Genomic DNA, 17,726 nt, shown 5'->3' with positions numbered 1-17,726 from the left:
AATCAATCATTTTTCAGACGATCGCGAATGATGCGTTTTATTTTCTGATATGCAGTAACTTTCACTAATAATCATATACTATCTAATTTCTAATTGTTACCATCCAAATAAAGTAGTCGATTAATCATGCATTTTTCTGATTTATTTATCTACACTTGCAGTTACCACCACCATCACCGCTCCCCATGTTTCTCAAAAGAAACATGGAAAAAGTGAAAAAGGCTCGATGTAGAGGGGATGCTGATAAAATGGTATGTTATTACCATTGCTTTTGATCGATTAGTCACCTTTTTTATTTTCACCTATTTAAATTTAAAATCTATTTAATTATATACTGATGTCTTGTAGTTGCCACCACCTCCACCATTATGCAAGTATGAAAAGTTGAAACTGGATAAAATGAGGGCAGATATTGAAGTTTATAAATCACTCGGGTTGCCTCAGATAGTTTCTACTTTTAAAAATGCAGTGGAGTCGAGTAGTAAATCAAAAGGTAAAAAAGGGAAAGAGACAGCTATTGAGGAAGATGACTCACAATATGTTCCGGCAAATAAAGGGGACGTTGAAAGCGATGATTCGTCTGAGGTATACGTTATTTGATTATTATTTTTTTGGTTATTGTTGGCTTAATCCACTTTAATACCAAGTATGGTTAATTAATTATAAACACAAATGGCTGGACATTGAATCTGTTAAGCAAAAGAAAATTGATGTTGGGCCAAGGACTCGTTCATGAGCCAATGCAGCCTCTGGAAAATCTGGCACTACAACTGAGAGGGCAGCTACAAGGGCTTATTGTCCACAACCCGTTAAACCGACATCCACCAAGATTTTTACTTTGCATTACGAGACCGTCAAATGAATAATGATGAAGCTCCGATGAATGAGAATGTTGTTGAATTCGAAATGGAACAGAATACAGATAAGGAAGTCCAAGAAGGTAACATGTATTAGTCTTTTTGGTTAATTGTCATTTTATGTTTAGTAATACAGTTTTACTAATCGTACCTTATTTTTTTTGTACCTGGTATATTAAGTACGTGCTCCTAGAAAATGTAGAGGACCGAAAAAAATGACTAGGGTTCATGGAAGGAACCCTAATGAGAAAGTGGTCATTTCTTTGAATGCAAAGGGTCAAGCAATTTCGGATATAGAAGGAGATGTAGCAGAGCTAAATAATTTCTTGGGGACATTGGCAAGGGATAATGTGTCGCTGACTTATGTCAATTGGCACGTTGTTCCCGATCAATTGAAACAGAATTTGTGGGAGTATACTCTGGTGATTTTTATGCTCTATAATATAGATTAAATCACTTTCCATATTTCTATATTATATTAATAAATTATAGTCATTCTTTTTATGCTAATATATTACAGGGCAAGTATGTTATTCCCGATGAAGAAAGGCAATGGGTTTGTACTACCCTTAGTAATGCTTGGAAACTACACAAGGCTCGTATAAAAAAAGCTCATTATACTAAATACAACACCGATGAGGACAGACTGGATAATAGATCAAACCGGGTCCCATTAGAGGATTTTAAAATGCTGTTAAAGTACTGGGGGATGAGGCGGTTCATGTAGTCAATAGAAAAACCTTAATTACTTAAATAGTTGCTTAAATTGTTGTAATTTTAAGGAAATTGGCTAGGGAAAATGCTGAGCATCGTAAGTCATTGGTTGAGACCCACATGTTGGGTCATAAACCAGTCGCCCTAGTTGTTGAAAAATTGGTAATTGTTTTTCATTTTGCAAGTTTATTTTTAACACAATGATTTACATTATGGTTGTTTGTTATAGTAAATAGGTAATATATTTTATCGTGTCCTTCTAGCTATGCTTGTGTTATGTAAGAATTTTTATATATTATTTATAACATGATGGGTGTTTTATTTAAGTGTGATGGTTTTATTCAAGTGTGGTTGTTAAAAAGATTTTTGTTTGTTTAGGGGAAACAAAGATTAGTCTAAAGTTAAGTTTTTTATCTATATGATAGTAGGAGTACTAAATAGTTAATACAAACATATTTCCAAGTTAAATTTCTCCTGCATCCACACTTAAAAATCTTGTTTCCTTTCTATTTTTACTGATATTAGGTTTTCCGCATGCTGTCCTCTGAAGGATATTTACTCATGCATGCATCTCTTTTAACTTACTTCTAAAAGAATGGAACAAGCATTCAGAATTTGACATAACAATTTATTGCTGCAAAGACCTATATTAATATGAGCTGAACACGCTTCTTTTGTGTGGAACCCTTATTTCCTGATGCATAACAAATCATAACCATGGTGAAAGTAAACTTACTCAAGTGTATGCAAATTTAAAGATATCATAAGAATAATAGCTTGGAAAAAGATGAGTCACTTAACTCAGAGGCAGCAAGCCTGATATAGATTATATGCATTTTCTGAGTAGCCTCTTGTATCAATCAGACCACCAAACCATAACAGGCATCCACTTTTGTTTGTAGCATTTGTATTTGAATAAGTTGTGTAATTAAATTTCTTTAGGAATTCTATTTCACATTTTGGTCTAAGTGTCTGTGTATCTTAGGTTTTGAATATATTTTTGCAATATGGTTGCAGCTTTATTTCTTTTTCGATAAACGATTATGTCTTCATTGTACAGTCGTAATTTTATGTCTTTTTCTGGTCTAAATTCTGTATTGCTGAATATTACTCCCTCTGTATTGATCAGCTTAGTATATTTGATTATTTAAATACCCCTGTTTTTCAGACATTTAAAGGACTAATTCTGTACATTTCTGACAGAAAAAGGCTTATCCAAATCTTGAGCATCCAAGCGATGCTCAAATATATTCAATCACTCGTAAGCGAGAAGAAGGGCGGGAATACAAGTCAAATACAGAACAAATGAAGGAGAAACTTGTAAGTATATTTTATTGTATAGAGGCAATTTATATTAGTGGCATATTTAGCTACTGCACTAACCAATTTTTGCAGGCAAAAATTCAGAAGTTGATGGAAGAGGGAAAGGAGGCTGAAGCAAATGCAGTTGCCTCTGATGGAAAGGCCCATGCACCTAACTGGCTATTTGGAAGGACTGGTACTAAGTTGGTCTCGACGTCAACTAAGGCCTCAACTGCACAACAAGTGCAAGAGTTAACTGAAAAGATAAGCGTCCTTGAGAGCAAATTGGATGCCAAGTTCAACAGGAACTTACAGGAGAACATGGCTTGGATGGTGAAAAAATTGGGAGAAGCAAATCATGTATGACATTCAATCTCTAAGACGTATGTGCCACAATTTCCAGTGATCAAGAGGAAAATTGTACTCTAGTCACTCAAGGCACTCAAGGCGCAACTTCTTAGTGGCTTTGTTCTTTGGTGTTTCTGTTCATTTGAAGAAAGATTTGATGTACTTTTGGTGTTTTAAATTTATAATTGGGTGTATGTAGTTTGGTGCTTTCGTATATTTAGAACTTGTTGGATGCCCGATAGAGCTGTTTCTGTTGGATGCCCGATAGGGCTGTTTTTGTTGGATGCCTGATAAGGCTGTATTGTTGGATGCCACTTATGGCAAGTATCATGTAAAAACAAACATGTTATGTCCAAATTTTATGTTTACAAGTGTTGCATTTTCCAGAATATGATGTTGCATATTGCATTATATTGTGTTGTATTTGATTATAATACTGTTGTAACTTAAAAAAGGGTGTTGCATAATGTGGTATATACTGTTACATTTGAATAAAATCAGTGTTGCATATGTATCAAAATTGTGTTGCATACATAATGTGGGCCCCACATATGATGTGGCAAAAAGGGTCCCGCTACTGACGTGGCATTGTGGGCCCCACATGCTGATGTGGCATTATAGGACCCAGCTGACGTTACGTGTTGACGTGGCATGCTGATGTGGCTCTGGGACCCCCTGTTGCCGATGTGGCATCTGATATGTCAATTGCCACGTAGGACCAAGTGTTCTATCCTGTCTGGTCTAATGCAACACTTTCTGTTGTTGCCAATAGGTGATTTACTGTTGCAAAATCCACCTGATGCAATACTTTCAAGTGTTGCACAAAATGTTGCATTAGGTGTCTACGGCCACTTCAACATTGGCAACCCCCCATTGGTGTTGCCTATTACCTTATGCAACACCATTTGGGCCTTATGCAACTGTATAGTAGGGGTTGCCTATATGCACTTATGGCGTAGTGTACTTTTATATCTATCGATGTGGGATGTTACCGTTATAATTCCTATAGACACAACAAAAGCTTCTGGACTCCTAATTCGTTATAATTTCTACAATTACAATCAAAATGTTCGTGATTTCCTTAATTAGGTTAAGCTCTCAATGACACATCAACCATCATAAGAAAAACATATTACAAATAAACAAACACAACAAGCCTAAAAATTGCATTACCCTTTGATAAAGGGATTAGCTAATAATGAGATGATAAAACACACATATATTAGCATCATAAACAATGAGCATAAGAGTTAAATCATAAAAATACAACTTTATAATTTACTTTGAAATCCAGACGAATCACTTCGATGCTTTTTATATTCTCCAAGTGCCCCTCAAGAGTACGACTATCTAATTCTATTATATTCTATAATACAATATAGACTTATTCTTCTATATAATATCTCTAAAACCTAATAAAATAAAGAGTTTTAATGATTTTTGAGAAAATGGAAGTAATATTTAGAAATCGAGTTATGGCTCAAGCATTATTATATTTGCATGTACCGCAATAAAATCGAATTTTCTCATAAAGGAATATCTACAGCTCAAGGAATATTTTAAATGTAGTATCTTTATTACATGATAAAGGAATATCGTGTCCTTGAAAGTAGCTGTGCCATTATTTAAAATAAATAAAAAATAAAAGATAATTATCTCCAGAATACTTTCGGGTTTTCCTAACCTTTACCAACAGACTCTCGGTCTAAAATATTTTCTCATACGCTACTCACTAACATTATCGTTTTCTACCAATCATTAACAATCGGGTAAGTATTTTATCTGAATCGTAAATATATTTTTATAATTAATTAAAATAAATATATTCAAAATATAATCGCCTCCGGAATACTTCCAGGTTTTTAATAACTTTTATTGACCGTCTCTCGGTCTATAATATAATGTCTTACACCACACACTAGCGTTATCATTTCAAATATGGTATTTTACTATACCAATATTTTTAATAATTGAGTAAACAATATATCTCAACGACGTAAAACAGTTTAGACAACATCATGCTCATATAGCAGTTATATAAAAATAACACAACACAACAACATTTTTAAAGGTAGGGTTCGTAAACTTGCCTAGAGTCTAAGATATGTTTTTTGACTTTCACTCATTGCAGATTTTTCTAATCAACAAATTTCATAATCTTAATTAGTATTCTTAATCCCATCGACCACTTATACTACTATTAAATATAATATTTCCCAATTACGGTTATTTTACAGACTTGAGCTAACTAATAATCCTAAGTTGTAATAGACGGTCATAGAGTTCCGCTATAGTTGACTTTCACGAAAGTTACTATTACGCGACTTACACTCTAATATTTTTAATAAATCGAAAATTTAATATTTCAATACGAAACCACCTCAACAATTTTTATGAGTATTTTTAATACTTATCATAAAATTTTCAGCTTTAAAACACGAATTGAAATAGGTAAAAAAAAATTTAAAAATTTGGTCAACTATGAAGTTTTACTATTAGCACCTTGTTTACTAAAACGTTGATTTCTCTCAAACCATTAACTCAATTATTGCACCGTTTTCGCGTGCCTGCCCCATATAACATCTAGAAAAAATTACTCAATAGTAGTTTTCTGGTCAAAGGGGTGAAAATCCCGAAGCATATGTTCAAGGGAGTAGCCATTTTCGTAGTTTCCCTTTGCACGACCTCGGCTCCCGCATTTTTATAAAATTAAAAATTCAACCTCTTAAGCTTAAATTTTACAGAGACTTTCATTACTTTTCAATTCAATTACTCTTCCAGTTTTATAATTTTTAACAATGCTTAAGGGCCTCTTTTAAGTCCTCAAAGTCAATACCTTATAGTAGTTTCATTTTCTCGAAGACGTTAGATAAACTGACTTTTCTCCTAAATCGTAAGTCGTCTCAAATTGATATTTATATGGTTACAAACTAAAAAATAATACCTTGACATTCATATCTATTAGTGTTTATAATATATATTTTATATTTTGAAAATATGCTTCAAAATATTCATAAAGGTACACGAATATTATAACGGCTATACGCGTAACAGTTTCCTGTTTAACTATGTTAAATCCATTTAACAACCCCCAATCCTCAAATCCATAATATTTATAATTGACTTGAATAGCTTCTAATATTCTAGTTGTATGGTGTGCATGGATGTACTACTTTCCAGCTTGCAACATACGCGTAATACTTAATTTCCTTTCGCAAGTTCGATTGTTTCTCAAAAAAATTTCGCGTCATACATTCTTTTATCATAAATTCCTTACTATAATTCTCGTATCCCTCGATGTCCCATAGAAAATGGCTTTTTGAAATATCAGAATTTTGTGAAAACGAACGACTTTTACATACACTCATTTATAACGTAAAAATGTAATATCAACTCCAAATCTTAATTTAAATACTTGTATATAGTGTGGTCGTAAAATTATTTATTAAACCGCAATATTACTATTCATGAAGGTCTTTTACCGATATCAAAAATTTGGGTTTTTACACAACTGGAGCGACCATAATTACTGAAGAAAAGTCAGCTATGAATTTTCCTTCAAAAAGTAAAATCAATTTAGGAAACATATTTTGTATACTTTTATTATGAATAAATAGGAATATATATTATGATATATACATAGATAGAAATATACAAAGAGAAAGAGATTATATTTTTCTGCTTCTAAGAGATTGAAGGTTTTCTTCTCTATTCTGATTAATATTAATTATTTGTTCTTATCTTATGTGTTTCATTAATCTAGTTATGAGCGAGTAGAATTATAATCCAGGGTTAAGTTGAACCCTAATTATAATTGATATATAATTTTCCCAATCCCCCAATTACGTTATATTACAAGCTCTCGCTATACAGTTGTGCTTAATTAACAATTACATGTTAGATGTGATTATGTGTATTGTTTGAACCTAATATCTATTTATCAACGAAAGTTGGATTTAGGTGGTTGTGAATTATCTAATAAGGACATGAACTTCACCATGAAAATAGGTAGAATAGATTGTTAGGAAGTTAGGCGCTATGTTTAATGTCTCTAAATTGCATGATACCATGAAAATAGGCTTGATTGTATTTTAGAGAAGCCATTAGTACTCGAGAGAGGTTATCGGTATTTTGTAGGGCGCGTTTTTCCTCTTGAATAGTATAGACTGAGTGGGGCGGGAAATCATAATTGCATTTATTCATGCTAGTTAGGATACTTAACTCTGGATGTTTTTAGTTATTTGATTAAAACAACTTTTTTTCTTTAGGTAAAATTTTAATTAAACAATCTCAAAATTTTTTTTTGTTACTTTCTTAGTTAAATCGAGTGAAGAATTACAAGTGATTGGTACATTTGTCTCTGCGGGATCGACTCTGACTTACCCTACAACATTATTAGAAGGATTTGTTAGGTATTATTATTTGATAATGACAGCTTTGTCACTAACTAATACCATTTTTTATGTGTTACCAGGTAATTATAAAATTGTCAGACAGCTTATCGTTAAGTTCAAATATATGTTATCAGCAAGTTGACATACGATAAGTAAAGAAGAAAATAAATAACATCAAGTAAATAACACGTTGAGTTTTAGCCAGGTTCGACCCCTATGTATAATGGTCTGTGTCATGTTCCCTTACCAATTTGGTAAGAGAAAATATTTTTAATAGCTGAAATGATATGATTACAAGATTCAATAATATATATATACCCCTTTATCCCTTGTTCCCGATAGCAGCTTGCTGATAATACCTGTTCCTTTGAGTGAATTGCCCTCTAAACCCTATACCAAACATGTATACCCTTCCCTAGTAATATAACTCCCTAGAACCTTGTTATCCAAGCTCAACTACTCAGCAATAAATGTTTGCACCTTGAACAATACAAGTTTAAATAGAAATTATAATCGAAACTATGAACTCTATGTATATAGATTTACGTGGATATGTTAGAACTCAAAATAAGGATATTCACTGAATGCAAAGTTTTATTTTCTAAAATGGTTTGTGTATACTTTATAGATCAACATCAAAACAAAGTATACCCAAGTATATTTATAGATCAAGTTAACTTTTAAATAAATTAACGATACTTCCAACCTTGACCAAGTCTCACAGTAGTTTTATACTATTCAAACAATTAAGATAATCTAAAATACATTTAACCTAAGATAAGATAAATTTGAAAACAATTAAAAACAACAATCTTTAGTTTAAATTTAATACCAATCCATAAGTACATTGTTTGGATAAAAACGTTGTTAACAACTTACTATAAAATAGGAAATCATTTTGTACAAACGAGCTTGAATATCTGAAGAGCTCTAATATATTTAAACATGTAAATATATGACAGAGTCCTTACACAACTCATTCCTATTAAGTCTCCTTGAAATCCAAAAGTTATATTTATCCTTAATAAGTTCCATGCGGTATCTGAAAGCTAGTTGATTAACCTGTTAAAACTTTGTTAGCTTGCTTATAGAATAAGTCTATCATGAGAAGTAATTTCAGCAAAACAATGTTAATAACATACACATATATTATAATCAGATTGCTAATAGAATAAAAAACAAGCTATAAGTTTGCTCACAATGTGATCACTAAAATTATAAATTATAAGGGTATAACATTCATCCCCCCTCTTCCCGCCTAGTTTTGAGATCCTTGTTTTCTAACAACTAAAGAGCTCTACATTATTAGATGTCTAAGATGAATATATCATTTCTCATTCTTATATATTTGAAGTAATTATTAAGAGATAAGAATTTGAGACTGATTAAGATATCTATCTGGTTCAATGGACTTGGTAATGAGTAGATTTATCACTGGTAAATTTAATGTTAAAGCTAAAAATAAGATTTTCCCCATAAGTTGATTAGTATATAAGTAAATGGGAATTTACCTTTTTCTAGGGCATGGAAGATATAGAGAATAATAACATAAATTAACTGGTTGAAGCTAGAAAAATTTGATAACCAGGTGTTGATGTTGGCCTCATTTCAGTTGTCAACTTCATTGGAACTATGTATACCCCTGTTTAATTGTCTTTTTTATGCATTTTGTACATAAGGGGATCCCCTTCTATTTTGTAACATCTCACGTAAATAAGAATAAAAGTGTTCGGGGTATTAACGATGACAAGTTTACAACTAATGAATATCAAATTACTATCTCTTTTTGGATGACCAGTGGTGGGTTGTTGGGTCCCTATGCATTTGGTTGTGGGTTTGGATTGTATGAATGGTAATAAACTCTAGATGAGCCTGAAGTGAAGAGACACGGCTAAGGTTTTGTAATTATGTTTATGGGCTCGAAGTGGACGTCAACCCCGTATAACGAGGTGTTTGGAACATCTCTCATCGATAAGAATAAGAGTGTTTGAAACCTTTGTAAGGAAAAGTTTACAACTAATGTATAATAAATTGCTAGCTCTTTTTGACTGGCATGTGGCAAATTGTTGGATCTGATATATATTCGATTATAGATTTTGATGTTATTAGTAACCATTTATCTCTTACCTCCGTACTTCATTGTTACTCTTTTATGTCATCGAGAAACAGCCACAATCCTATGCTTCGGCTACAAAAGCTAAAATCTAAAATCTAAGTCATATATATTGTATCCGGGAATTGTTAGAACATGGTGTGTGTATGGTTAATGCGAATATGTCAAAGATTTTCATTGTTCACAATCTCATAGTCCATTGTTGAGGATTCGTGTGACATATCATATGTAAATATATGTAGGTCAAAGGTTCCTACTATTCAAAAATTCATAATCTATTAAACTTGGTACAAATTTTTGAGAATTCCACTACTTGAAAACCTTCAATAGACATCCGATGTCTATTCGGGTGTAGATAAAGGTACCCCCATATGACATCGGTTATGAACTTATATCTAGGAACAACTTTAACATCGATTCCGGATTAAAACTCGATGTATATTCTCTATTTTTATACAGAAACTGCATTATAATATTTTCTAAATAGCTTCCCATATGATCTAATTATGAACCTTAACTATTAATATACAAATTATAAATCAGTATTTACAATGTTTATAAAAATAAATCTGATGAGCCCGCTTTAACATTGCTTCTGAACAATAGCCAATATAAGTTCCTATTTTTGACATCGGTTATAGTTTCTTACCCGATGTGTTTTTTCCTTTTTAACATCGGATTAGTTCAGGGAACAGTAGTCTGGCTACCTATGTAACATCAGTTTTTAACATTTGACCGATATATATTTTTTAAGTACATCAGCTTCTTTGTAGTTTTATTTAGGAACTAATGTCCATATACCTTTTTAACAACAGTTTTTAAGAAAATTCGTGTAGGACATGATGTCTAATTATAGTTTGGACATTTGTTTGTAAAATTGATGTCTATAGGCCTAAAAATTAGCCTATACAATGATTATATTATATGCACCCAAACATACCAAATTCCAACCAAAAAAACTAGCTAAAACATAAACACAAAACCAATAAATTAAAATCTCCACACTCTATTTGTAATTATCAAACCATATATCATCTAAGTTTACAAATATTTTAACATAACTAATACACATAAGTTTAAAAGTAACAGAAGCAAAGGACACTACATCATAAGTGCACATAGGAACCAGTTTTTATCCAGCGTTGCACGAAAAGCGTTACATTATCTACAAAATGTTCAGTTTATTGCAATACATTGAAGCTGCTGTTGCTAATAATTGTTAGTGTTGCGCTGCATGCAATAGTAGAGGTCATAGCGTTGCATTAGATATTTTTTTTATTTAATAAATGCTGACATGGAAAATAAATGTGACGTGGCATGTTTGGGATGCACAATTGCTAACGTGGCATGCTAACGTGTCATATGGGTCCCACTGGAGGGGTAATTTTTGCTGATGTGGCATTTGTGGGTCCCATATTCGGGTCTCACTGGTCACGTAGCACCAGTGGGTCCCGCATGTGGGGCTCAACATGCTGTCGTGGCATACTAGCGTGGCACAAATGGGGCCCACTTGCTGACGTGGCAACTGACGTGGCAGCGGACGTGGTACTTAGGCATTGCATTTGCTTTCTGGTGTTGCAGTAGGTTATTTAATGTTGCCTTAGTTATTGTACTATTCTTAAAATTTATTTGTTATATTCATGTTCCAATTTTTTTAAATCATTTTTAATTGATCCAACCGTACAGATGATGTTACCTACTAATTTTAGAGATGTGTAATTTTTTTTTAAAAAAATAGATTTTATATCATGTGCTTTTATAATAGTCAAATCACGGTGCACATGGGTTCCCATTACGTAGTCTTGTTCCGGGTGGTGATTCTATTTTTTTTAAATTTTTGTTCAACGATCCAACCGTACGGATGATGATACCTACTAATATTAGAGATGTCTAAATGTTTTTTTAAAAAATTTAGATTTTATAGCGTGTGTTCTTATAATAGTCAAATTTCGGTGAACACGCATTCCTATAACCAAGTCTTGTCCCGAGTGATGATTCTATTTTTAAAAAAAATTGTTCAATGATCCAACCGTACGGATAATGATACCTACTAATTTTAGGGATGTCTAAATTTTTTTTAAAAAAATTAGATTTTACATTGTGTGTTTTTATAATAGTCAAATTACGGTCAACACAGGTTCCTATAACCAAGTCTTGTCTCGAGTGGTGATTCTATTTTTTTAAAATTTCTTGTTCAACGATCCAACCGTATTTTACCTACTAATTTTAGAGATCATTAATTTTTTTTAAAAAATATATTTTAAATCGTGTATTTTTATAATAGTAAAATTACGGTCAACACGTGTTCCTATAACCAAGTCTTGTCCCGAGTGGTGATTCTAGTTTTTTAAAATTCCTGTTCAAAGATCCAACCGTACGGATGATGTTACCTACTAATTTTAGAGATGTATAATTTTTTTAAAAAAATTTAGATTTTATATCATGTGTTTTAATAATAGTCAAATTACGGTCAACACGGGTTCCTATTGCCAAGTCTTGTCCCGTGTGGTGATTCTTTTTTTTTAAAATTCTTTTTCGACGATCCAACCCCACGGATGTTGTTACCTAATAATTTTAGAGATGAATATTTTTATAAAAAAAATTATTTTTATATTGTGTATTTTTATATTAGTCAAATTACGGTCAACACGGGTTACTGTTACCAAGTCTTGTACCGGGTGGCGATTCAATCCAATCATACAGATGATGTTACCTACTAATTTTAGAGATGTACAATTTTTTTTAGAAAAAATTAGATTTCATATTGTGTATCTTTATAAAAGTTAAAAAAATTATATTTTATATCATGTGCTTTTATATAGAATGTAATATTTTGGCAAAAAAAGGAAAGTTTGGGGAAAGTTTGGTGAGCGGAAAAAATCCCGCTCAACCAATTTTCACACCGACAAAGCCTTTAATTTTCATTTTTCAATTCATACACTCTATGTACTCTCTTCCTCTTTCTTATCTCCTTCTGTGTCTTCTCTCTTTCTTATCTTGTCTCCCTCTGTTTACTCTCTTATATCTTATTTATCACACATAATATGTACATCATTAATCAAGGATTATTGATGTGAATGTTTTAGGGTTTTAGGTATTATTTTCTATCGCATGGCTAATTTTGGAATTATGGCTTGAATTAGGTTCGGTTTTTGGACTTGAATCAGCTTCAATTTTGGAGCTTCGATTTAACTCTAGGCTTAGAATCTGAAACTTATAATTATTTATTTTCAAGTTTCGATTTGGTTTTGATTTGGGGCTTTTACAGGTAAATCTCAAACTTATTGCGATTTAGGGTATAATTTGATTTTGGGGCTTCCGATTTAGAGGTTATGTTCTTAAGGATTTAGAGCTCCTTCATATATTTATGGGTAATAATGTGTGTATCTCTGTGTTTTGTGTGTGTGTGTGTGTTGTGTTTGTATCTCTGTGATTTGTGATTTTGTGAGAGTTTATCGTAATAACTCAGCAGTGTTAATGCCTTGTAAATATATTTATATTCATTATAGAAGCAAAGAAGGACAAAAAGGCTTGGAGGAGTTTGTGGGAAATACTCAAAAGTATATTCCGAGAAGAAGAAGAAGGTATATTCAAATCGAGATTATGTGTGTAGTGTGTTTTGAATGTAGTTGTGAAATCAGGATTGTAGTTTGTGGTAAATTACTTTTACTATGTACATGTATAAGACTGTATTATGCTTCATAATTTCATAAAATTCAAACATATGACTGTTGTGATATGCTTTTTTTTTGTGTTTTTGTGCTTTTGGGTCAAGAACATTTTGGGGTTCACCTATATTAAGCATTACAAGGATTATCATTTTTCATGATTCTTTAAGAATTTGTTTTCCAAAAGTTGAGGTATCCGTGAAAATATCACTGTAGGTAATATCAGGGTCTTTAGAAAATATAAATTGGGTATGTTTGAGTTGGTTTTAAATGCATTGTGGATTGTATAACTGATTTCAAATTTTCTTCGGGTAGCTGTTGAGAAGGAAAAATAAATTTGTTCTACAGAGCGGTGCTTTTGATATTTGCACTAATTTGAGCCCGTTTGATATATTTATACCATTTACTAACAGGGGAAAGAACATCTTAAAGTTTCATTTAAGTGTGTCTCAAAAGTATTGACAGCTACTCACCTCATGTATTTTAATGTTATATCGAAGATGCCAAAGCCAAGACTTGGCATTCACAATATTAGAAAAACATGGAAGAGTTTCATTTTGGATTTTCAAAGGAAATATTTTAGTTGATGTCATCTTGACTCTTACAACAAGAAGGCCATTTTTGTATCTTATCTCACAAAAATAATCTTTAAAATTCACATGATGTCCCTTTCTTAAAAGTTGCCCAACACTTAAAAGATTATGCTTAAGATCGGGAACATAATAAACACTAGAGATATAGTGTGTACCTTGCTTTGTTTGGATCGGAACATCTCCGACACCCTTTGACGACGAGCCTATTGTTGTTACCCGTCTTGACTTCTCGTTGGACACTTTCATCAAAATTCACAAAGCAATTTTTATTTCCGTTCATGTGGTTGCTACAACCACTATCGATATACCAAACATCATCAAGTGACTCTTCTTAAACATTGCTAACAAAAAGCATACTTTCATCTTTCTCCTCAACATCCTCATGTAGAAAATTGGAAACTTTTTCATCATTAATTCTTTTATAACAATCTTTTTTCATATGCCCAATTTGATGATAATAATGGCACTGAAAATTAAAAGAATTACCTCTTCCTCTTCCATTGAAACCTCCACGAGCTCTTCCTCTTGCTCTTTGATATGAGTTAAAATTTTCACTTTGCACCTTTCCTCTTCCTTGTCCTCGACAACGAAATGATCCTCTTCCACCTCTTCCTCTAAAACCACCACGACTGGTGTCCTGAACTTCAAAAACTTGCTCGGAAGGAGAGAGGTTAAATTGCTTGATACGGAGTTCATGAGATTGTAGTGAACCCAATAATTCTACAAGAGAGAAAGTATTCCAATCATTTGATTCTTCTATGGCCACAACAACATGCTCATATTTTCGAGTCATACTATGAAGAATTTTTTCCAAGACTCTTTTATCCGAAATATATTCTCCACTAACACGAAGTTGATTAACAATTAAAATTGTTCGATTATAAAATTCCTCCACCATTTCACTTTCTTTCATCTTTAGTAAATCAAACTCACCTCTTAGAGCTTGAAGTCTCACCATTTTTACTTTTTCTTCACCTTTGTAGTCCTTGTTGAGGATGTCCCATGCCTCCTTTGATGTTTATGCCGTTGAAATTATCTCAAAAATTACTTCATCCACCGCTTGATAAATAGAGTAGAGGGCCTTCTTGTCCTTCTTTCGGTTCTCCATTAAAGAGTTCAATTGTTGTCAGTGAGAGATTGGCTTGATTCGCCGATTCTTCATAACCACTTTTCAACTATCTCCCAAAGATCTTGAGATCCATATAACACCTTCATTTGAATGCTCCATTGATTGTAATTCTTTCCCGTCAAATGTGGAAGTTGAGGTTGCAACATATTATTGTTGGAAGACATCACTTAACCTTGCTCTTGATACCACTTTGTAGGAACTTAAGTATAAAGGAGTTGGAGATTAAAGAGAAGAAACCTGTTCTCAATAATCCATACAACTAACTCACACAAAAGAGATATAAACTCACACTTTTATTGCACTCAAAAGATTATATAAAACTTGATGATTACAAAGCTTGAAAGAGTGTCCTATTTATAGACCTCCATAGAACCTACTAGAATATTATTTAATATACAAACTCCCTAGGTACATGAAAAGCTAAAGGTAATGAACTCAAATGACCATGAAAAAGTCTTGAACCTCAAAGGTCTATTCTAGGTGCTTCCAAGAACATTCTACATTATTAAAATAATAATCAAAATTTAGCTTATAATTATTTTAACAACAACATGTTTATTATTGTACCAAAATGGAACTATGTTTGCTACCATTTTCGGTAATTATAAAAAACGGTAAAAAGACCCAAATTCATTAATTTAGATTTATCACCAAAGAAAATTTTGAAGAGCCTAATTTTATTTTCTGCAATTATGTGTCACATGATTTAAATAATCATTTTCTAGTATAAACGTGAATCATCTACATGTTTTCCATACACAAAAAAATACATGGGAAATTGGCATAAAAGATTTTTTATATTGAGATATATATCAATAATTGTTTTAAAAAAAGGTAGTCTGCTTTGTGTAGCTAATACATATGTTTAACACCCAGAGTTGATAAGAATTGAAGTAGACCTATGGATTGTTTGTTTAGCCTGACCGCGACGACAGGACGTCTGGAGTTTAAGTGGAGGAGTTTGTAACACCGAAGTCCAACATCGATAAGAATTGGAATTTCGGTTTAGTTTAGAAGGAAAAGTACTACTATTATTGTGCACCAACAAATCATGATATTTTGGGAACTTGTGGTGGCTAGTCGTTGCACAAATTGGTTGCATTTAGAACGGTAGGCTTCAACTTATTTGACACGATTTTCAAAGAAGGTTGAGACTTTGACTGGGTTGTCATAATATGTGTATTAACACCTGTGATGATGACACCATATATCTAACATTCAAGAATACTTATGGCAGTTTTTGTTTTTGGTTTAAAATATAACCAACCACCTACACAACCAAGTTCATGCATATGTTAGATCTATGCTTTAGAGTATATCGACACCAATTTCAATTTTTTTATATCTAACAGAAGTGTGTGGAGAAATATTTTTGTGTTTTGTGTGATTATAAACTTCTTAATATATTAAACAAATAAAAATTATATAATAAATATGAGATAAAAAATTTATAAAATTAGTGTTTTCAATACGATGAATGTCTAATTTGTGTTTTTTGTTTGCTAAAAAAATTCTTATAATGCTATAAAATCGTCTCCTAAAATCTATAATATACCATTATAAGTGAAACATGATTTCGTTTGGTCGGTTGGTTAACACCTTCGTAAAAAGTACATTAACACCTTAAAAAATAAAATTTTAAAAAAAATCAAGTATTTGATATAACTACAAACTGTATGAATTCTTATCCAACTTAATATCTAATTGCATTTGTATTCTTTCTTATCTTTTTTGTAGGAAATCAAACACGTTCGAAATTAATTTTAGTAATTCAAATTATAATATAAAATATAATCAATAAATCAAAAAAATTAAAAAAATTATCTAAAAAACTAATATCAATCTATCTATATACTATACTATACTATTATAAGAAAAACATAGTTTAGTTTGGTTGATTGGTTAACACTTTCCAAAAAAACAGCCTAAAGCTTATCATTTTTCATTAAAAAATAAAAATAAAATTCTACGCTAGAGAGCACGCTGACTTAATGTATACATTTCCTTCTCAGCAAAAAAATACTTTTAGTTTATCATGAGACTAAAAATATATATAATTAATTTAAAAAATGATATATAGACAAGTTATACATCCATTAGTCCGGCCAAAGTTCTCACACTCAGCACACCACGTAGTTGTCACAACACTACCTATTAAAAACCTACTTCATTCGCCATTTAATTATATCAAAAACATATTTTGATAAATTATGAAATAAATTTGAAAAAAATAATTTAAAATAATTTATATTAAAATTAATATCATAATTTCAAAAACTTATTTATTTTGTTCCATAATTACCTTTTAAAATAAAAATTAAATATAATAATAATATTAATAATAATAATAATAATATGATAATAAGTATTAAAATTAAACCATACATCACAAAGGTTATATGTTATTTTAAGCCTAATAGGCTATTTTAGGCGTAATAGACTATAATTGACGCACGGGCGGACCCAGAATTTCTAGTGGGCTCGCGCAAATTTTTTTTTTTTCAATCTTGTATAAAGATAAGGGAGCAAACTAGCAATAAATTATTCATTTATAGTGGAAAATAAAGTAAAATTTACTTAGAATAAAAATAAATATTTGACCTAACAC

The 17,726-nt window shown here is 31.6% G+C and overlaps 1 protein-coding gene across 1 annotated transcript; it reads right to left on the bottom strand.

Moving 5' to 3' along the window:
- Positions 1-14,320: 14,320 nt before the first annotated feature.
- On the bottom strand, positions 14,321-14,947 carry LOC141700209 (uncharacterized). The gene has a single exon (XM_074504047.1). It carries the CDS (start codon positions 14,945-14,947, stop codon positions 14,321-14,323), a length of 627 nt encoding a protein of 208 aa, XP_074360148.1.
- Between the last annotated feature and the right edge of the window lie 2,779 nt (positions 14,948-17,726).

The sequence above is a fragment of the Apium graveolens genome, chromosome 1, assembly GCF_009905375.1.
Source record: "Apium graveolens cultivar Ventura chromosome 1, ASM990537v1, whole genome shotgun sequence".
In the NCBI taxonomy this organism is placed as follows: domain Eukaryota; kingdom Viridiplantae; phylum Streptophyta; class Magnoliopsida; order Apiales; family Apiaceae; genus Apium; species Apium graveolens.
The sequence above is the reverse complement of the archived record's forward strand: the minus strand, read 5'-3'. Positions and strand labels throughout refer to the sequence as shown.